The 24110-nt window shown below is 35.0% G+C and overlaps 1 protein-coding gene across 1 annotated transcript in view; it reads right to left on the reverse strand.

The window, feature by feature from the left end:
* Positions 1 to 601: 601 nt before the first annotated feature.
* LOC138319232 (zinc finger protein castor homolog 1-like) overlaps positions 602 to 24110 on the reverse strand; it is a 44846-nt gene continuing 21337 nt past the window's right edge. Inside the window, exons 3-10 of the mRNA XM_069262230.1 lie at positions 12105 to 12231; positions 11188 to 11440; positions 10655 to 10871; positions 10055 to 10192; positions 9099 to 9948; positions 8526 to 8648; positions 8028 to 8145; positions 602 to 7862 (exon numbers count right to left, since the gene is read on the reverse strand). Of these exons, the coding sequence (XP_069118331.1) occupies positions 5664 to 7862; positions 8028 to 8145; positions 8526 to 8648; positions 9099 to 9948; positions 10055 to 10192; positions 10655 to 10871; positions 11188 to 11440; positions 12105 to 12231 (4025 nt within the window). The 3' untranslated portion in view covers positions 602 to 5663. The remainder of the gene's footprint in view (positions 7863 to 8027; positions 8146 to 8525; positions 8649 to 9098; positions 9949 to 10054; positions 10193 to 10654; positions 10872 to 11187; positions 11441 to 12104; positions 12232 to 24110) is intronic.

Raw genomic sequence — 24110 nt, forward strand, 5'->3', positions numbered from 1 at the left:
GCACAAGAGGTATTGATCATGTCAACCACTGATTACAAGCTAACTTTGTTTGTTTGAGTGAGAAAATATAGTAAATAAGGAAACACTAATCAGTTGGTTCCAAAAGACTAGGGAACTTTTGAAAAGCTTGCAATATATTGTAAACTTTGATTTGATTAGTTTAACGTCCTATTAACAGCCAGGGTCATTTAAGGACGTGCCAGGTTTGTTTGTGCAGGAAAGCCGGAGTACCCGGAGGAAAACCATTAACCAGCGGTCAGTACCTGGCAACTGCCCCACATGGGATTCGAACTCGCAACCCAGAGGTGGAGGGCATGTGACAATATGTAGGGGCCCCGATATAAAGTAAACGTACTTATTTTAACGATATAGTTTTATTCCATTTTCATGCTGTCTTTGCTAATGCATATTCATGCAGTGCTAAAGTAAAAGGGTAATTCTGGTATTGAAGCACAGAATTGTGCTAATTTATATTCTTGCTCATAAATAATAATTTACAGTTTTTCGCACTTATGCTAAAATTTGATGGCACTAAAACAAGTACATTTACAGTACTGATAATGTAGGTATTCGTAGTGAAATAAGAACAAACAAGTTGAAATAATGTCAATGGAATGTTTATTCCTCAAGACTATGATATAACAAACTGTTAATTTGTGCTCTAATATAAGGAATTCCTTGCTGTTCACCCCTCCAGGTCATAAATAGAACAACCATTCTTTAAGAGGTGGAACATACTATTGTGAACTGGAGGGTGCAGAAATGTATATTAAAGTCTAAACATTATGAAAGTGAAAAAATGCTATAATTAAATCAACAATCCATAACTGGAGTGTTCAGTCAGGTTTGAATTTTTGATAAAATAAAATGAAAGTAATAAGATAAATGGGGAGTACAGTTACAGTCAATTATATGTATGTAATATTGTATGATTGACTAGCTGTAGATATTAAGGAATTTAATTTTCAAAAAATCAAATAGATGAAAACTTGTTCCTGAATTGAAAATCAGACCGGGTTCTCTATGTGAAGGTGCTGATGAATAAAAATACATCTGAATTTAAGCGTTAAAAGATGACATTTTACCTAAGTGTAAAATTTTACTTAAATAAAAAGTTTGCTACAATATATAGGGAACATTTTCATGTTTCGTTAAATGAATTGTTGATTTTTGTAAATCACAAAATTATGATGTCATCATGACCGGGTTTATTATTGTACATATCATATACAGTGTAATTATAAATAGTATATCAACATCATTGCTGTTATACAATCAGGTCACATCCGAGTCCTCTTTCTACATTTCAAAAGGCCTCAGAGAAAATACAATAGCAAATGACTACAGAAATATTGATATCAAAGGAGCATCAACTGTATCAGGAAGGAAAGAAAAATGTACAAACTTGATTAAATAAATACAGAAATAAAATAATGATAAATAAAGAGCCCTGCCCACTGAGACATATCTCTCCCCAGATGTACTATATTAATTTGGTATTTCCTACTACCCATACAAATATAGTAAACAGAACCAGCATACTAATCACAAGAACATTTCAGTAAAATAAGTATTCCACAAATTACATTCAATCCTGCAGATTCTTATCTTATCAAATCTTATTTCTTGTCTTCATTTAATAACTGACAAAACACTAGGAACCATAGCCTATCTTTGAATTATCTCCCTTTGTGCAAGATACTGGTGTATCAAGACAGTTTATAAGATATATAAATATTTCCTTAGTTACATCTTGATACATGTATATTGTACAAGGTTCCCGTATGGTATCATAGCTACATATTTGTGACAACTATATGGTTATATAAATACAATGTTAAGATAAGAATAAATAAGACACCTATGTAAATGTAATACTTGTTTGCATAGCAGGAACAAAATGTGAAACAGCAGAATATTAAAATGTATCAGAATAAATAATCCTTTTGTGCATCAAACCTTCATTTAAAAGGTTGAGTTATGTGCAAAACATTATCCATTTACAAAACATTATCTTCAAATTGAGACTACAACCGAGAAAATTACTGACCAGTGAAGATAGCCATTTTTATAATTCGAGCATGATAAATTAAAAATACATGACAAAAATTAGAGTAGATGACTATTTATGGAAACTGATTAGAGCCGTTGTTTTCATCTGACTTTGCTGTACGTGAATAATGTTATTCAGTCAGCCGATGGAGAAAAAAACTAGAAAATAATGTCTATAATTGACTGGAATGTGTATAACAGAATTATGTTAATATGGCGCAAGGAATGTCAAGTAAAAATAAATCATTAACAATTTGATTAATTCATATAAATTTTCAAAAAAATTACTGAGACAGATTACTATATGTACTTGAAACCAACTGACAGTACAATTTGTCCTGAAGATAAGCTATCACAGAAAAAAAAAACTTGTACAAGTTACATGGACACTAAGAATCACACAATCACACATACGCAATGCTGTGAGCTACATAATACTATCAGTACACCTTATCGTGGTTATCTGTTCTTGATTGGTTTGTATCACATTATTATACATTATCTTTAATGCAAAAACAATTCTTATAATACTATGATATATATAAATAGACTTTTAGTTATAAAATTAAGATTTTCAAATCCCAATTAAATTCAAATAGGAATGTTGATATTATTGTTTAAGAATTTTTTGAAGTTTTTCATCTATCACTTTCATATCTTTTCATATTTTGTCGTTATTTTTTTTTTTTTTTTTACATCATTTATTGTGCAAAGATAATTTGATTGAAAGAGAGAAGAGAATGAAATATTTGTATCCATAAACATTTTAATTAAGTAATTAAATAATGAAATCAGCAGTAGACACAATGTATGCAACATATTATTTACCGTAGACACAATGTGTGCAACATATTATTTAGACACAATGTGTGCAACATATTATTGCAATAGTACGAATTTTATAAATCAAGGGAGGCAACTCTGCCAACTGTAGCCAAAAACACATGCTATAAAGTTACTCCAGCAGTATAATTATACAGTAAAATGCATAGAATTCTTAAGGAGAGCAGCAGTGACCGGTGGTGAAATGTATGATAAAACTCATCATCACTTTTGAGTTTCTTTAAAAAAAAAATCACTATAAAAATAATTAGCACTGAAGTATTTTTGCAGATCAACACATTTACGATGTATAGTGAAATTAACTGCACACATACACACAATCACTTCAAAAAGACTAGAATTTCTACACTAGACTAATAGATCACACTTCAATACTGGGTTATTTCAAAGTCCCTGATAGACAAGTAATTTCAAAAACATCAAGCAACTAGTGTAATGATATTGGAATGCTGTAACATCCAAAACATTTTAGTAATAACTAATGCTTTCCTTGAGAGCCTGTGTTGATTGAATGGACCCTAATAAGCGAGTTGCAGAATTTAACAATACTATTTCTCCTCAGAAGGGGAAATAATGCTCTTTCATCAAAAGATAGAGATTGTATGAAACCCAAATTCCTGCAATTTCATTTCTACGACATTGTTATGTGCAGTTATCTGTAACAGGATCAGCATTGTCTCCAAATCTTTTTCAATCAGCAAATACTGATAATTTAATGGGGTTTTAATGCTTAATATCAATACATACTGTTACAATTGTCTGGAATATGAATGAAAGATATTTCTGGATAATCAAACACCCTTATCAATACTAAAATTAACTAATCTTAGTAAGGTAATTAATTCATGTTTTAACTAGTTTTAAAGAATATCAATATCAATTGTATATGTAATTCAATATCAATTTTCTAGCTAATCCTTCATTATTTAAGTCAAAAACATATCTCATCAAAATAAGTTATCCCAAATACATTATCCCTACAGTATATCAACATCTTAAGTTATCAGTAAATAATGAATAATTTATTAGATTTTCACAATTATCCAACACATTTAAAACATGTGCAAACTGTTCGTTATCTACAATCACACAAAAAACAACCATATCTAAACTTCTAGATATCAACAACCAGTTTAAATGTGTATATAATAAGTGCTCATTAATTTAAATATAGATATAAATATAAATATGTACATTGCATCCTTAAATAGAAAATAATGTGTTGTTGTAACAATACTCTGGTTTACCTGTGAGACTAGTCTTAAGGTTAAAGGTCAACTATATATAAATAGTAAACAAAATATCACCATTATCATATGATCAAAAACATCTGTGAAATATATAATTTAATAAATAGTGGTCAAAGAAATTAAATATTAATTGTGTAATCAGGAGCATTTTTCTAGACAAATTTAGAATCAAAATAAAATGTTTTTAACACCAATCAAATCATTTATTATACTCTCTCTCTTCTGAGAGTTGAAAAATCAATCCTCTTTGAGTTCTATCTTCTGTGTATAGGCCAGCATAACATTATAATCCATTTACTTTAAAGATGCTCCACCGCCGACAGAGCATAAATGATATTCATCATTTGAACAATAATTGGTGTTTAATCGTGTATATGTATGTCATATTAAAACCAAAAATAATATAAAATCATTTATTTCGCCTTTGGTGCATGCGCAATCAGTACTTCATTCCATATAGGATATAGTGACACAGAATTTTTTCAGGATGCAATTAATCATTTTTCATGTTTTTAACTTCAAGTAAAATTAGAAGCTCAAACTTTTCAATGGTGGTAATGGTGTAAAGTAAGTAACTTTTGTAACTGAAGAAAAATACTAAATCGTCTACTCCTGTTTTTGATAGTGAAAAAATACCATTTGTCAGCGGTGGAGCAACTTTAAAGTACATAATATATAACCTCATATGATTCTCCTTAAAACCTCATATGATTCTCCTTAAAAAAAACCTCAGATCAGGTGGCACGTTTCAAACAACCGATGTGGTCATAAAAATGCAACGCTAAACTCTGAAATATATATATTGCTTTATCATGTGGGATGTTATGTCAAGTTCTCATTACTCAACTGTCTCTGGATCTACAATTGTCTATCTTTGATGTAAATCCTTCCACAATCGAGTAAATTTTCCTTAAGATGATGGAAATATTTCTTCAGGTACATCCACAAATATCTTATATTAATACAATATACATTTACAGTATATGTGTATGTTTATAAAATATAATATGTTTAGCATCGTGAAAACTATGATCCATCTAAAAATCTTTGTTTACATCTTGTATATAATTTCATAATTAGATTTTCTCATATTTTAATCTTCCAATATAATGAAGGGACATCTTTTCAGTCTGATCATAAAACCTGTGATTTTCTATGGACACTATATATGTGGAATGTTCTAGAGGTCATTCAGACTTAAAAGTCAAGCAGTTGTGTTCCATTAACTGTAAAAACCACAAGTTAATAAACTAAACGTATCAGAACTCCAAAATCACAGAAATTTTTCTCCAAAGTACACTTTGTGACTAGCAGCAATATTTACCTTTTTCTTCGATTCTCAGAATATATTATATATATCATAATAATGTACTATTTCGAAGAATATTTCAATTCTAAAGAATATCTTAATTTACTTTTCACAAAACAAAAGCAATTGAATCAAAGCTGGAATGTTTGAACAATAACATTTTAGGAGTAACTTTTCAGGAATGTTGTGTGTTACATTAAGTTTAAATTTTAACTGGCATGTTTGATTTTATGTGAGGACATCTGGGCGGGTCCGAGGACAGCGTAATTACAAGGTGACCTTGTACAGTGATAATGAGTCTGCTTCCTATTGTACTGACACAATGCCACACCACAATCTTCGTCAACAGAGGCCTTGACGAAGCCCTGAGAACTGATGCTGTCCATCTTGGAATGGTGTTTGCGATGGGTGAGAACCTTGCTCGAGTCTGTACAACAATAGTCACACTTCAGACAATGGAAGTGGGATGCCTTCCCTTGGTACTCACAATTGTCTACGTTGCATGACTGATTCATGCGGAACTGTCGCATTTCTCCACCCGTCAGGCTGTCAATACGTTCATGCCTGAGTGTGTGTTGAATGAGGCGCGACCGATCACTAAAGCTGTACCCACAATCCTCCCTGATGCAGTGAAAGTGAGTCACACCTTGACGATAGGCACATTTCTCGTAATGACAGTCTTCCTTTTGTTTAATACGTGTGTAGCCATCAGGAATCGAGTCATCCTTCCCACTACGAGGACTTGAACCTTTCTTCTGTTTTGTAACAACTGAATTACTATCCACAAAATCGTTGCGTTTAATTGCCGTCCTTTTTCGTCCAGACTTGCGACCTGATCCTCCGTCTTTCAAATCGTCTTGCTTTTCATCATCTAAGCTGTTATCGTTACTGTCGACAACATCTCCTATTTTCTCCTCCTGAAACCTATCATCAATAACAAGCCTCCCTGAAAAGCCAAGCCCGGGATCACTGTCATTGGTAGATGGAGGTCGTACTCCTGTAGAGTTGGCTTGCTGTGCTTTAGCAATCATGGTAGAAAATGTTGAGAATTCGAGATTTAATGATGAGGATCCATTCAATTCATCTTCCTCTTCTTCCTCGGGCTCAGAGAGGTGAGCATTCTCAGGAGGGTAATCCTCTTTTTCATTCACACCAGCTGCTGATGGGACCTTGGGCTGTGTTATAACTGAGGCAGGCATTGCTGCTGCTGCATTCTCTTCACTCTTGCTGATCTTTATGCCGTGTTTACAAATGTGAATGCGAAGTCGCGATGGATCTGAGAAAGCCTGGTTACAGTCGAAACAATGGAAGTGGTCTTTTTTCTTCAATTTACAGAATGGTCTACCACAATTCTGGTTGATGTCAAAGTGCATACTATCTTTTAATTCCTGCCAGTTTGGTTTTGGTACAGGGTTACCTCCCCTTTGTTGTAATAACACTGACAGCGGAACACTTCCACCCGTCAGGCCCTGAGTGATGACAGGAGTGGCTACAGAGCTGACGGTGGCCACGGTGGGAACTACCAGTGCCATGTTGGGTACAGCCACCGGCATAGCCTGAAGGGTGGTGATCGGAGTCATCTGTGTGGCTAACTGTGTTGTCAGTGTCGGGATTGCCATGGTGGCGGTAGGTTTACTAAGTCCGGACCAGGGGAAGAACGTTCCTGATGTCTTGATGATACCCTTGTTGACAGACTCGAGAGGACTTGGGGACAGAGCTGGGATAACAGGCATGAACCCTGGAACAGACACAGGAGCTACCGGTACCTCCTTTTTGACGAGTGGGAGAGGCTTCATGTCTGAAGTGCCTTCTGTCCTGTGTTTTTTATCGTGTTGCATCATCGTGCTGTGACGGACAAAAGAGTAATCACACTTGGGCTTCACACAATGGAAGTGTCGGTTGATTTTGTTATTGTTGCAGTGATTGCGGCGACAGTTGACGTTTCGGTCAAAGAACTCAAAGCCTTCCATTATGGTGACAAAGTTGTGGAAATCTTTTGCGTGAAGGTTGAGTACGTCCAGTCGATCGGTGACATGATGACAGCGTGGTCGGGCACAGTGATAATGTTGCTGTTGGCGATAGATACACAATTCATCAGGGCATTCCTCGTGCTCCTCAAACATCTTAAACCCATTAATAACTTTTGGCAGACCTGTACTGTTGATGGCAACTTTCCTTGTTGATTGGGCGATTTCCTCTTCAGTCAGTTCCACTTTTGGGATGATTGGGATGTCGATTTTAGGGTACTTTGGAGGCCGTCCCCTTCGTCGTGGAGAACTATCTTCGAGCTTAGAACCAGAAAATTTGTATGTCTTTCCCTGAGATGCTCTGGCATACTCATGTATCCTGTAGTGCTCCAGTCGGCCAAAGGTTGGACCAACGTGTGGGACGACATGTGTACACCCAGACTGTAAAGAGAAATTATAGTTCAGGATTTAACAGGTGCTTATACACAGAGATTTGAAAACTAGGCTTCAATATTAACTTTTGAATTAATATTTCACTCAATACAAAATGCTTAAATGACATCAAAATTATTTAAATAATTTGTTTTAATTAGGTAGTCCACGTACCCAGATACAGTGATAGTGTTTCTCCTTCAGACTGTACTGACAGCTGTTTGGACAGGCCTGTAGCTGTTCATAAACATGGTAGGCCACTGGGGTGATCCGATCCTGGAGTTCATGGAACCTGTCAAACAGTAAAACATTATTATATGTATATATCATTTCTGTCCTTATATAAAAGTAACCTTAGCTCAATCAATTGCAAAAAATAAGCTAGGAAGCTCAGATTACTAGTAAGATATAACAGTCATACAACTTATTTCAAAATTCAAAAATTTATTTAAGATTTAAAACCAGAAAAATGTTCAGTACAGTGTACATATACATGTATTAAAGTTTAAGAAGGTTATTTTTTTACTTTTAAGAAACTTTCAAAAGTTTTTTTCTTTTTTTTTCATTTGTATTTTATTTTAAGGATGTCTTATGTACTAAAAGACACGATAACTATATAAATCTTCTTTCATTTTAAGAATGACATAATGAAAAAATTATCATGATTCTTACCTAGCATGCTCTCGGACTCCGTCTTTGGACTTGAACAGGACAAGACATCCCTCCACTTTACAATGGTAGTGGTCCTTGTAAAGATACTGACATCGTGAGTTACAGGGGTCATTGGCTGTGTACCTGTCAGGGTCAAAGGCCAGAAGTCAATTACAGATCATAATTTATAAGACATATAAAGCATGTTTCAAATTATCTCCCTTTGTTCATTCAGCTATAATACCTTTGGAAACATCAATTATCCATCTTTGAACAGTGCACTTGCAAAGAAATATTAGTTACAAAATCTGAATTTTCTAAAATTCAGAATTATTTTCTTATTTTCACAAAAGAATTTCAATGAGCATGTGATATCTATGCAGTTCAATGGATCTTCATTTATAATTCACTCAACTTTCTATTTTAAATTCTACTCACATGCAAATAATACAAAATAAGTCAAGTAGTAAATTTATATTCACCATGTATGTTGGTGTAAAAGGAAGTATGCCTTTGTGTAATGAGAGTACATAAAAAACACTATATATATATCAGGTTAAGAAGCATTATTAACGAAGTAGATCTATGACTTACCTAATAAGGTAATTTTTCCAGGCCTCGTCCCGCTCACGTTTCTCCATGATAGGGGGTCGAGCTGGAAGAGGGACACTAGAAACGGAGGAGACAGCCTGGGACACAGCTGGAGAAGAGACTGGGGCCACCAGAGGGGTCGCCATAGATGGCGCTGAGGTAGGGATTTGGACAGGAAGTTGTAACTGTTGTCGGACTGGCACAACTTCCTGTGGAGATGTGACCTGAACTTCCTTCTGGGTTTGTATCATTGGTATTGGTAATGTTAGGGAGTCGTTTAGATTGGTACCAGTCAGGTTTAGGGCAGCCATTGTTGTTGCCTTTGGCTCACTGTATGAAGTGTCAGGAATATCCAACACATCATCTTTTACACTGTCACTATCCTGGTCTTGGTTGGAAACATCCATAGCAGCGTTTGATTCAGACGACTCCGACTTCAAATCAGAGAAGCTATTTTCATTCAGATTCTCAGGCGGTTCCTCAAGCATATATTTAGATTCATTGCTCTCAGAGTCATCAAAAGCTTCTTGTTTGATAGAAAGAGGTAGTGACATGCCGGGCTGACCTGTCTTTAACTTTTTTGAGTCGTTTGAAACAAAATCATCTGGTGCTTCACGCTTGATTGATACAGGAAGTGACATGGGCTGATGATTTGGCATCATCGGCATGTTGGAGAGTGGGTTAATCCCCGTCGGCATCGCTGTGCCTTGTATGATGCCAGAAGGAGGTGGGGCACCCTTCACATCTTGTTGTTCCTCACGAAACTTTCTGTACGCCGACTCAAAATCTCGCCTTTCATGTTTCCTTTTGTGAGAGTACAGCTGGGCCGTGGAATGCAGCACATAGTTACAACCTAAAACAAATAATTCAACATAAAAATACTTAAATTAACTACAATTTAAATTACCTCACCATTTTTCTAAGGATGGTGTTTAAATGGTGTCACTTTAGATACCTACCTGCTCGTATACAGTGTATATGGTTGCTGACTTTGGAGTAACGACATGACATGTAACCACAGTGTTCATACTTCATGAACTTTTTGAATCCATCCTTTGCTAGCACTTCATCTTTCTGGTGATAAGTTTTGTGCTTTTCTGTAAAGAAAATTAAAAATTTAAATGTCGAACAGACATCACAAAATTGACCTTTTTCTGAATCATGTTTTTTTTAATGTTTTTTTTTTAAGTTTCATTCCAAGCATCAAATTCCAAGCATCAAATATTTCTTTTAACTTTTCAAGTCTTTCTGGTCAATTTATATGCAAATCTGATTTATGTTACATCATAGTTATAACATCAGCTAAATATCAACAGTATTTTTTTCTATACATATAAATGATTATAGACAACCCAACTGCAAATGTGAAAGTAAACTCAATGACCCCTGGTCTTTATTAATGGACTGTTCTAGTCCTGGTTTTGGAGACTTTAATTACGTCTTCAGGGGTGAAAGGTTGCCACTATCACACCTTTTTCTTACTATATTAGATATTTATATCTATGATATTAAATACCATCAATAGATAAAAATTCAGCATTTTTGCATCTTGAACTCACCCATATCTGCTTTGTTTTTGAAGGTGAAGTTACAAGTAGGCCGGCGACAATGAAAATGAGTGGTTCTCTGTCCATAAAAGGCACATGATGGCGTACCGCAGTCTTCTGTAGCCCTGAATCTCTGGAAACCTTCCTGAATAATGGCTGAATCCTTGCGATGGTAGTTAGCATGCATCTGTACATCTGAGGTACTGATATACACCTTGTCACAGCCACCCTGTAGCAACAGAATATATATTATTTCTTGCAATTTTACTTTTTTTTTTAAACATATATATTTAGTCAAACTTAATTTCTTAAAATCAACACCCTGATTAAGAAAGGTAATTAATCATTTTCTAAATGATTTTTTGATTAACTTGATATCAAACTTAATTTTACTATGACCAAGACCTGGGCCCGGCACCATAAAACTTTCTCAGACAGATTTTTTTACTCAAGTCTATGTTAAATCATATACTTGAGTAAAAAAATCTGTCTGAGAATAGTTTTATGGTGCCGGGCCCATGTTGGGTGTATACACTATGATGTACCTGGAGACAGTGGTAATGAGTCTGACGTCCATTGTGTGTACAGCCTACAAATTTCTGACTACAGTCGTCCATTGGACTATATCTCATGAACCCATGCTGGAGAGACTCCTCTCGCTTGCGATGCCATTTGAAGTGTCGAACCATTTCTTCCTTTTTGACGAATACTCGGAAGTTGCAGTCCATACAGTGGAAATGTTCACGGTACCCCAGCTCATGGCAGTATTTAACTTTACACTCCTGGCCATTGTTGAATCTAAATAAAACAAAAATCAGTGATATAGTCCTTTTTTTATAAACATTAGGACTTCACATGTGTGAGGAAAAAGTGAGTTACATCCCTTGTGAGATTCAGGTATTATGTATCCCCTTTAGTGTAAGTTTAAGTATTTGTCTTAAACTTCTCTTTTGAGTTTAAATTATCTCCCTTGTGAGTTTGGATATGTGAGTTAACTCCCCTGTGAGATTAAACTTATGTGAGTAATCTCCCCAGTGAGATTTAGTTTATTATGTTATCTCCCCTGTGAGATTAAGTTTATGTGACTTATTTCCCTTGTGAGATTAAGTCTATGTGAGTTATCTCCCCTGTGAGATTAAGTTTATGTGAGCTATCTCCCTTGTGAGATTAAGTCTATGTGAGTTATCTCCCCTGTGAGATTAAGTTAATGTGAGCTATCTCCCTTGTGAGACTAAGTTTATGTGAGTTATCTCCCCTGTAAAATTAAGTTAATTATGTAATATCTCCCCAGGGTATTTTTGAGTAAGTATGTAATCTCCTCTGTAAGTTGGAGTAAGTCACTTCTCCAGTGAGTATTTTAGTAAATAAGTTAACTCCCCTTTTAGTTTCAGTAAATAAATTGTCTGTCTTGTAGTAAGGAACTTTATAAAATGATAAAGTGATAACATATAAGTCAAAATACCTTTTAAGATACTTGGAGTAGTCTGGTAAGAGAACTTTGCCCTGTGAATTGGTCTTCACCTTGCCTTGATTGAATACAGCTTTAATGTAAGCAGCACTGTTTGTGAATTTGTCCTGAGTTTTGTTGGCTGAAAAAGATAAAATAACATTGCTAGTATTAACAAAATAATGATATTATAAGGTGAACCTGTTGTCACGTATTTAAGGGTATATTACATCTTTTATCCATCAAATTTGGTAGATGGGCATTAAAAAGTTGAAAGTTATTCTTTCTTGATAACACCAGTTTACTCTTCTAGTAATTAAAAAGATATTACAAAAGAAGTCTTCACACAAGTATTATATTTTCTTTGTAGCAAATAAAGCTTCTCTATATATTTCCAAAATACATGTATAAAAATGGCCTCATTTAAGTATTTTCAAATTAATGTCAAACCTTCAAACTAGTTTTAAGATAAAATTAAAAAAAAAAAACAAGAGGCCCAAAGGGCCTTAACGGTCATCTGACTACCTTGACAATAGTAAAATTAATTATATATGGTGTCACTTTGTCAGGATCATGTCAGGATCATTTTCAATTTCTTTCAACAAATTTTATTTCAAACAAGAGGCCCAAGGGCCTTTAAATATAGGAACTTAATTATACATAGTGTCATGGTTGTCATCTTCGATTTGGGATCAACCAGAGATGTAACAATACTTTGTCTGGACCATGTCAGGATCATTTCATGCAAGTTTCAGCCAAATCCCTTCGGTAGAACTTGAGAATAAGTTCAAAATGTGTTTTCAAGATGGCGGCTGTGACGGCCATCTTGGATTTCGGATTGACCCGAAAAATAACAACACTTTGTCTGGACCATGTCAGGATCATTTCATGCAAGTTTCAGCGAAATTGCACCGGTAGAACTTGAGAAGAAGTTCAAAATGTGTTTTCAAGATGGAGACTGTGGCGGCCATCTTGGATTTCAGATCGACCCGAAAAATAACAACACTTTGTCGGGACCATGTCAGGATCATTTCATGCAAGTTTCAGCCAAATCGCACTGGTAGAACTTGAGAAGAAGTTCAAAATGTGTTTTCAAGATGGCGGCTGTGGCGGCCATCTTGGATTTCGGATTGACCCGAAAAATAACAACACTTTGTCGGGACCATGTCAGGATCATTTCATGCAAGTTTCAGCGAAATCGCACTGGTAGAACTTGAGAAAGTTCAAAATGTGTTCAAAATCTGTGGCGGCCATCTTGGATTTCGGATCGACCCGAATAATAACAACACTTTGTCGGGACCATGTCAGGATCATTTCATGTGAGTTTCAGCGAAATCGCACTGGTAGAACTTGAGAAAGTTCAAAATGTGTTCAAAATCTGTGGCGGCCATCTTGGATTTCGGATCGACCCGAATAATAACAACACTTTGTCGGGACCATGTCAGGATCATTTCATGCAAGTTTCAGCCAAATCGCACCGGTAGAACTTGAGAAGAAGTTCAAAATGTGTTTTCAAGATGGCGCCTGTGGCGGCCATCTTGGATTTCGGATCGACCCGAAAAATAACAACACTTTGTCGGGACCATGTCAGGATCATTTCATGCAAGTTTCAGCCAAATCGCACCGGTAGAACTTGAGAAGAAGTTTAAAATGTGTTTTCAAGATGGCGGCTGTGGCGGCCATCTTGGATTTCGGATCGACCCGAAAAATAACAACACTTTGTCGGGACCATGTCAGGATCATTTCATGCAAGTTTCAGCCAAATCGCACCGGTAGAACTTGAGAAGAAGTTCAAAATGTGTTTTCAAGATGGCGGCTGTGGCGGCCATCTTGGATTTCGGATCGACCCGAAAAATAACAACACTTTGTCGGGACCATGTCAGGATCATTTCATGCAAGTTTCAGCCAAATCGCACCGGTAGAACTTGAGAAGAAGTTTAAAATGTGTTTTCAAGATGGCGGCTGTGGCGGCCATCTTGGATTTCGGATCGACCCGAAAAATAACAACACTTTGTCGGGACCATCTCAGGATCATTTCAGGTAAGTTTCAGCTCAATCCCACTGGTCAAACTTGAGAAGAAGTTCAAAATGTGAAAAGTTAACGCACGGCGGACGGCGCACGGCGGACGGCGCACGGCGGACGGCGCACGACGACGGACGAAACATGATGACTATAGGTCATCCTGACCCTTAAGATAAAATTAAAAAAAAAAAATAGAAGAAGAAAAAACCCAAAGTACTTTAATTAATATCCAAGGAAAAAATGGATAAAAAATGTCAGCCTAATAGTGCTTGATCTGCCTCAGAACACTTCTATTGTTTTATTATGACAAGTTATTGTGTGTTTTAGTGGGGCCTTAAAGTACTACTGTAATAATATCTCTATTTTATTTATTACTTGGGGTTATAATTAAATCATAACAAAAATATATGTTCTTGTTTTTAAACATAAAAACAACATCACGAAGTATATATCAGATGTATTAGATTTAATAAATAGTAATCCATATTCATGCATTTCGATAAATACACAGAAAAACTCAGCATAGTCCTCTTTCGTCAAGTCAACTGGTACACTGGCATTTAATTAATGACAATCAAATATTCTTGACGGCCAAAATTTGAATATTAGGATTGAGAGTCCAATATATCACACAAAAAATGTCAACAATGTTCATCAATTTTCGTCTCACAAACTGCAAAATGTTCTGACTCTTAGATTTTTACTTTATGTCAACATATCCCAGAACATCAGTAAATGATGAATGTGACAGATTATTACTTTCCTATTCATAAATTAATTACGATATTTTAAATAATTAATTGAAAGAATAAACACAAAGCTTTTATTCACTTTGTTTTTGAATATATGTGTATATATACATCAATTACTGTTAATACACTCTACCGATGAGTTAACACATATTTTTTTTTCATCCATAACAAACATATTAAAATAGATCTGACAGATATACATCTATATTTATATAAAATAAAATGCATTTAAAATGATAAATAAAAGTTATATATTAGAAATTATGGAAAACATCTTAACATTGAAGCTTTAGAGAATAAATATTTGAGTTGGACATGACTCACATTTGGACAGCTTGACAGAATGATATGTGTCCACGCGTCACAAAAATCTATATTAACACTGACAATCATACATCTACCTTGTAAATGCCAAAATCCTAAATCAGCAGGAACGCTTGTGTGACGAGATTACTGATTAAAACCTAATATCGTGTCCAGTTTTCAGGTAAAACGCTGTCCCGTCAACAGTTAACTTGTAACATACAGTACTCAATTAAGGTATTACATACAACATGTACCCATAAAAAATATATTTTTGTACGATTTCTATCATTTTTTTTATTTTAATGATTTTGTATAATTTGGACAGTCAAATGCATTTAAAAGAAAATCTGTAATGTTTTAAAATTAATAGTTTATTATTTCACAGTGAATTTAAAATATAGTTAATCTCTATCATCAATTTGTAGTTTACAATTACATTTGGTTTATCATTTCATTGTGAATTAAAAATACAATCAATTTGTACCACCAATTTGTAGTTTATCTATATATATCTAATTATGCCTTCATAGTGGCCATATATAATAAATAGATAAATTTTGATGAAAGTTGCCATGTATAACATTTATTAGAGTCAACATTTGATAAAATCTTATCAAACTGCCCAGTGCTTCAGTAATCTAGTGACCCAAGGAGGATTATCCTGCTTTCTGTAATTCACCAAGATTATCTCCCTTGCATTAAACACCAATGCTGGTTTGGAAGATTGTAACCTGATACAAATGCCGCTATTCTCAGGAAATGTAATGGACAAGTGACACTATAAAAATCATCTTAGCATTTGATAACACATATTTTGTAAAATTTACAGTATAAGCTTCTTATACACGTAGTAGAGAAATACATTAAAAAGAAACATTTATAAAATTTAGAAACTATAGAAATGTCAGTATCATTAACATATATGCCGAGACTCCATATGGAGTCAAAGCAGGATTAAACAGAACATAATGGCACCTACATGGGTAATACTATAATATACCCAAAAGGGTCAAAAAGGGGCATACAAAGGGATCTATAAAAAATTTTGTTTTGAATTAATTGCATATTTTTTTGTATATGGATAGACAGATTTTCTGCAGATGATGGGTTAACTCTTGCTTTTGGATACGTAAAAATGAAATTCGGTGACAGAATAAAGCAGAAAAAAGTGAGAAAGCTGTGGATTTCTCTCCTGAATGACAAGAGCTGTCACTCGACTCTGACATAGCTAATCAAAGTTTATAGCTGCCCGATTACTAATTCGGTACGTCACTCAGGGTCTGTCTGTCACTACTTTCATGAATTTCTCTGACATTTAATTTCATACTTCCTCAAAAATGTAGTGGTTAATGTAAATGTATGAACTAGTTTGTGTCATTTTAAGGCATTTCGCAGTCATTTCTTCTAAAATATACTCTTTGTTCTCCGTCAGAATCCATGAATAATTAATTATAATTAATTTATGTCTCAAACTTCGACATTTACGACACAATTGGATTATGCATATTTTTTTCTTTAATGACCAATAAAATTCAACCAAAACGCCAATATGTTGACCATTGAGAGGAGATTTCTACCTCTAGAGATTAATTGTAATGTTAATTAATTGTTTTCTGTTTGTTAAATGACTTCTCAGATTCAGTACAGAGTCGTCCTTATTTGGAATTATCATCAGATCCTAATAAATCTCCAGTTTGGATAGGAATACGACGAATGATTACAGTGTGTGTCCATAACTTACTCTAACTAACAAACACCCTAACCATTAAGGATTGCACTGAAAAGATATATTATGCTGGATTATTTAAATTCCCAAAAGACATATATTCTTAATTTCTAATGTTACAACTTAACCTATCATTAATATCACATTGATAACCAAACGTTAATGTACCCTTAATTACCCTTGAAAAAACCCTTTTAAATACTAATAAAAGATATATCCTTCGTAACAAACCATACAAAATTTAAACCTAATGAAAGACTATAAATCCTTTCAAATTTACTTACAACCATAAAAAACCAGTCACAAATAATCAAAGATACATATTTTGTAATTACTAACCATTGAAATACATGTATCTGTAATTGCTAATTGGATATACCAGAAATTACTATCCATGTATATAGCTGTAATTACTTACCATGTATATACCTGTAATAACTAACCATGTATATATCTGTAATTACTAACCATGTATATACCTGTAATTACTAACCATGTATATACCTGTAATTACTAACCATGTATATACCTGTAATTACTAACCATGTATATACCTGTAATTACTAACCATGTATATACCTGTAATTACTAACCATGTATATAGCTGTAATTACTAACCATGTATATAGCTGTAATTACTAACCATGTATATACCTGTAATTACTAACCATGTATATACCTGTAATTACTAACCATGTATATACCTGTAATTACTAACCATGTATATATCTGTAATTATTAACCATGTATAACTGTAATTACTAACTGGATATACCTTTTATAACTAACCATGTATATACCAGTAATTACTAACCATGTAATTACTTACCATGTATATACCTGTAATTACTAACCATGTATATACCTGTAATTACTAACCATGTATATACCTGTAATTACTAACCATGTATATACCTGTAATTACTAACCATGTATATACCTGTAATTACTAACCATGTATATACCTGTAATTACTAACCATGTATATACCTGTAATTACTAACCATGTATACACCTGTAATTACTAACCATGTATATATCTGTAATTACTAACCATGTATATACCTGTAATTACTAATCATAGAGAAATTCTTACTTACAAACCAGTGACACGTGCTTAATTATAACTTATACATCATGGATTAGCAGATACCCTTAATTAAACCAATTGGGTTGTATGGTCATAAACGTGTATTTTATGTTAAAACAGTAGTGTTAAAGCATATATATACTTCATGTACAGTTTTTTAAAAATATGTTTTATAAACAGAGAGGACTTTAATTGGATTAACAAGTATTACCAGGCAGCCATTATTTAGCATTAATTATCTAAAACAGAAGAATTCTGACATAGGATTTAATGCAGAAAACTATGATACTCCATTTCAACGTAATATGACATTGATGTGAAAAAGTCACCTTGAAAATCCAGAAAATCTGTTTCATTTTCAGTTATCTTATCATATTAATTCCTGGTTAACTGGAAATTGATTGCACAGCTGTTCAGCGTGATTGAGTAGATTTCATACAAAGAGCTAATTAATTGTTTAACGATATACAGGAATTAAGTCAATTACACACAAATTAATTTTGATATTACTTCATAATTGAATGTTTGAATTAACCAATATATGGCATTGATCATCTGAGAATCATTTCAATTCTCATGTCATGTAATGTGAACTTTAAAATTTTGGAGTTTATCGTTTTTTTCTTATCAGTGTTACTATAGTAAAGGGCCAGAGGACTGTGGGTTTTGGACACAAGAGTTCACGCTTAAACATGTGGCTTGTCTATCCTGCTCCACTTCAGATTAAACATTTCCCAAATGATAGAAAAAAAAATTCAATTCACATGATCTACAAGTACAATGTAACGTCAGAATTTTATCAAAACAGGTCTTAATTTGGTGATAAAACCTGAGAAAATTGTCAGCTGTTTGAATTGAGCCTACAGTACTATAGTTTTGTGATAATTCAATAAAGGGTCTTAACAGCAGAATTAGTCACACGCCATCTAGTATATAAAATACTGTCTGCAAAACACCGGAACTTTGAACATGAGATTATATTGCAAATAGTTTAAAGAAATACAAAAAAAAAAACCCGCCCCATTTAACCTCCCAAAAGATATTGTGACTTTAGTTAAAAGTCTGTCTTATGATCAAGCAATAGGAATACATGTACGTCAAATTCCAGGGTTCTGCTACTTAAAATTGTACTGAAATTTTAGAGTAGAGGTACATGATAGAAAGACAGTTTTATGGCTATTTTAAATATCAAATAAATTTTCTAGATTTTATTGCAGTTCTTTTTTCTTCCTTTACCTGGATTTAACAAAGTAAGAATTATGAGATACAAGATGATTTAACACCAAACAAATGAGTAAAGAGATGTCAAACCTTTCATGATAATTCAATAATTAACAAAATTTTAATTTATAATTCAAACAAAGTATTGAAATTTATATCACACAGATTCAAAGACAACTGTCTTGACCTTTCCCCAAATTCTACCGAATGACCCGAACAGTATTTAACCTTGTCATACTATGTATTATCTGTAACACTCAGGAAATGCATTATTCACCAGAAACTTCAAACATTTCTTGGCCATTACAGCATAATTTATCATAAATTAAACATGTGCAGGTGCCCCGTATTTAGGTAAATTTATTGAAATTGTCAAATAATATGATAAAACATGACAATTATTACAATCGTTTCATATTTCTCCAACTTCTGCAACCATTACCAGACACCTGCCAAGGGAATCCAAATTTTCAAACATTTTTCCCCCCATTTTTCACAAAAATAAATATGAATTTCAAATATTTGGAATACATGTGCATATGTTCCTAAATTTATAATTGTTTTCAATTGGGAATCAGTCCAGCACATCAAATAGAAATTCAGTTAAATCTTGTTGTCTCAAAAGAATGTACAACTGGAAAATCCTAATTTGTTAATCCTGACCAAATTTACCTTTATATTGAAGTCTACTAAACTCAAATGTTTGAACAACGTCACACTGGTTCTACAGACACTGATCATAAGTTAACAGGGTTATAACTAGAAAACCATGTTGAAAAGTGTAAAGAGGGTTTTCCCATGTATGGCATCAATGTACTTCGATCATGATCAATTTAAAAATTAAGAGATATTATTATTAAAAATTTTAGCTTTTCAAAATCTCTTCAGACAATTAAAAATAAGGTATCAAACCAAAGTGAAATAAGCTATATTTTAGGAATTCCTATTTTAATTTTAAATTACAATTTCTCCTAGAGAACTTTATCCATAACATCCATGATTTCTTTGTTTCAAGATCAAACACCATGCATTCTATATAACTCATTATAGATCAATAAATAACATGAAAGCGTTGAATACTTGCATTTACTGAAACCTCAAAATGATATATATTCAATAATTACAATTTCCCTTTAAACCATTTCTTGATTAACTCAAAGGGAATTCATGCTATGATATTTTGTCCTTAATACAAAATAGCACAGACAGATACAGTTGAGCAGTTAATTGACAATGCTTTCACTAATTACAATGATAGATCTATCAATTACCACCACGTCACTAATTATAAGCAAACAAAAGTATAAATATGAGAGAAAGCTATATTTCGCTGAAAAAAATCCATTTCCCATTTTCCAAGAGTTTCATTGAACTCTTCACAATATCCATTATTTTCCCATCATTGAACAAACTTGGCTATGAGAACAAAACCTCTGGCTCTGTCAATAAAGGTCCAAAGTTTGGCTTAGGTATTGAGGTAACCGTGGAAACAGTTGATAGAGCCGAGACGACAAAGAAAGGGATATTGGTGTGATAGCGTATACTGGACTAGCATTACGAGCCCACATACATCAATTTTTCACCACAACCTCCGAGACAAAGCTACCTGATATTGATTCGACAGGTAGTCCTGTCAGTCTAAAACGTCCCAGGTAGGCTTTTGCAAATTTCTCCGAGTACGTTCACAGAGAAAATCATTTGGTTGCCACAGCAACCACCCGGCTACGGGCCGTTATTTCAATCGTTTGCTGGGAATTTTTGTTGAATTATTCATTTTCTCCTGTTCCATTAATGCACAGGAGGTAGGTATCTACGTAGATTCACTGATGCCAGTCATATTGTTTACAGCCCATTGCTGTCAGGGTTTGTCAATAACTACCAGTTTATATAAACCTGGCCTTTGAAAACAGACTTATGCTTTTGATTATAAAGAGAGATATTTTGAAGAACAAAGCTGTATAATTAATGACCGGCTACACACGGGTATATATGCCTTTAACAGACATAAGTATGGAACAAAACACACATACCATGGTAGGTAAATATAGGTATAAACCAAAGCCAATCCTTAAATAAACACATTCAATATATAGACCATTACCAAGGATCATATCGCCATTTCAGGTTACAAGGAAATCAATACATTTCTGATGTATAAATATTTTGGGCAATCAACTTGAGTCAAATTTTCTTGTATAGGTTTTAAAGTGATTGACAAAAATATATATTAAAAAAAAAGAAAACAAACCTGTTAATGGTGTCGAGAATGTGAAACTTTTACCCAATCCTTTCAGAAAATAAAAGGCGTATGGGGCTTGAATTGTTCACACAAAATAACCTCGGAGTAATGATAAATTTATACACATCCACTTCTAGCACTCTCCCCTTAACTTACGGTAACTATATTTATTTAATCTTTAAAACTTTCAAATTGTTTGCAAAATGATAAAAATCTAAGTTGAGAATTGAAGGTACTATTGTGGTGACAATGATTGGTTAAAAATAGCATCAATGACCTTGACATGATGTCATGATGACAACAACGAATCTACAATTTATCTAAGATACTTCAATCCTTTACAAGTATCTGAAGGTTTCTGAAATACACAGAAGAATGAAAATGATAATGTATAAACATACAGATTGACAGACTGCAGGCAGAAAGACAGTGAAAACTACCCTGTAAACCAATTCTGTACAGAGATCACTCTGTACATAGACCACCTCTGTACATACTGACCACCTCTGTACATAGACCACCTCTGTACATAGACCACCTCTGTACATACTGACCACCTCTGTACATACTGACCACCTCTGTACATAGACCACCTCTGTACATAGACCACCTCTGTACATAGACCACCTCTGTACATAGACCACCTCTGTACATAGACCACCTCTGTACATAGACCACTCTGTACATGGACCACATCTGTACATAGACCACTCTGTACATGACCACTCTATACATAGACACCTGTGCATAGACCACCTCTGTACATACTGACCACACTCTATACATAGACCACCTCTGTACAAAGACCTGACCTCTGTACATAGACCACCTCTGTACAAAGACCACCTCTGTACAAAGACCACCTCTGTGCATAGACCACCTCTGTGCATAGACTACCTCTGTACACTACTGACCACCTCTGTACATAGACCACCTCTGTACAAAGACCACCTCTGTACATAGACTACCTCTGTACATACTGACCATCTCTGTACATACTGACCACCTCTGTACATAAACCATCTCTGTACAAAGACCACCTCTGTACAAAGACCACCTCTGTGCATAGACCACCTCTGTGCTACTGACTACCTCTGTACATACTGACCACCTCTGTACATAGACCACCTCTGTACATAGACTACCTCTGTACATAGACTACCTCTGTACATACTGACCACCTCTGTACATACTGACCACCTCTGTACATACTGACCACCTCTGTACATACTGACCACCTCTGTACATAGACCACCTCTGTACATAGACCACCTCTGTACATACTGACCACCTCTGTACATACTGACCACCTCTGTACATAGACCACCTCTGTACATACTGACCACCTCTGTACATAGACCACCTCTGTACATAGACCACCTCTGTACATAGACCACCTCTGTACATAGACCACCTCTGTACATAGACCACCTCTGTACATAGACCACCTCTGTACATACTGACCACCTCTGTACATAGACCACCTCTGTACATAGACTACCTCTGTACATACTGACAACCTCTGTACATACTGACCACCTCTGTACATAGACCACCTCTGTACATACTGACCACCTCTGTACATACAGACCACCTCTGTACATAGACCACCTCTGTACATAGACCACCTCTGTACATAGACCACCTCTGTACATAGACCACCTCTGTACATACTGACCACCTCTGTACATAGACCACCTCTGTACATACTGACCACCTCTGTACATAGACCACCTCTGTACATACTGACCACCTCTGTACATAGACCACCTCTGTACATACTGACCACCTCTGTACATAGACCACCTCTGTACATACTGACCACCTCTGTACATACTGACCACCTCTGTACATAGACCACCTCTGTACATACTGACCACCTCTGTACATACTGACCACCTCTGTACATAGACCACCTCTGTACATACTGACCACCTCTGTACATAGACCACCTCTGTACATACTGACCACCTCTGTACATACTGACCACCTCTGTACATAGACCACCTCTGTACATACTGACCACCTCTGTACATACTGACCACCTCTGTACATAGACCACCTCTGTACATACTGACCACCTCTGTACATAGACCACCTCTGTACATACTGACCACCTCTGTACATACTGACCACCTCTGTACATACTGACCACCTCTGTACATACTGACCACCTCTGTACATAGACCACCTCTGTACATAGACCACCTCTGTACATAGACCACCTCTGTACATACTGACCACCTCTGTACATACTGACCACCTCTGTACATACTGACCACCTCTGTACATACTGACCACCTCTGTACAAAGACCACCTCTGTACAAAGACCACCTCTGTACATACTGACAACTTCTGTACATACAGACCACCTCTGTACATACTGACCACCTCTGTACATAGACCACCTCTCTACATACTGACCACCTCTGTACATAGACCACCTCTGTACATACTGACCACCTCTGTACATACTGACCACCTCTGTACATACTAGACCACCTCTGTACATATGACCACCTCTGTACATGACCACCTCTGTACATAGACCACCTCTGTACATACTGACCACCTCTGTACATAGACCACCTCTGTACATATAGACCACCTCTGTACATAGACCACCTCTGTACATAGACCACCTCTGTACATAGACCACCTCT

The sequence above is a fragment of the Argopecten irradians genome, chromosome 1 (assembly GCF_041381155.1).
Source record: "Argopecten irradians isolate NY chromosome 1, Ai_NY, whole genome shotgun sequence".
Taxonomy (NCBI): domain Eukaryota; kingdom Metazoa; phylum Mollusca; class Bivalvia; order Pectinida; family Pectinidae; genus Argopecten; species Argopecten irradians.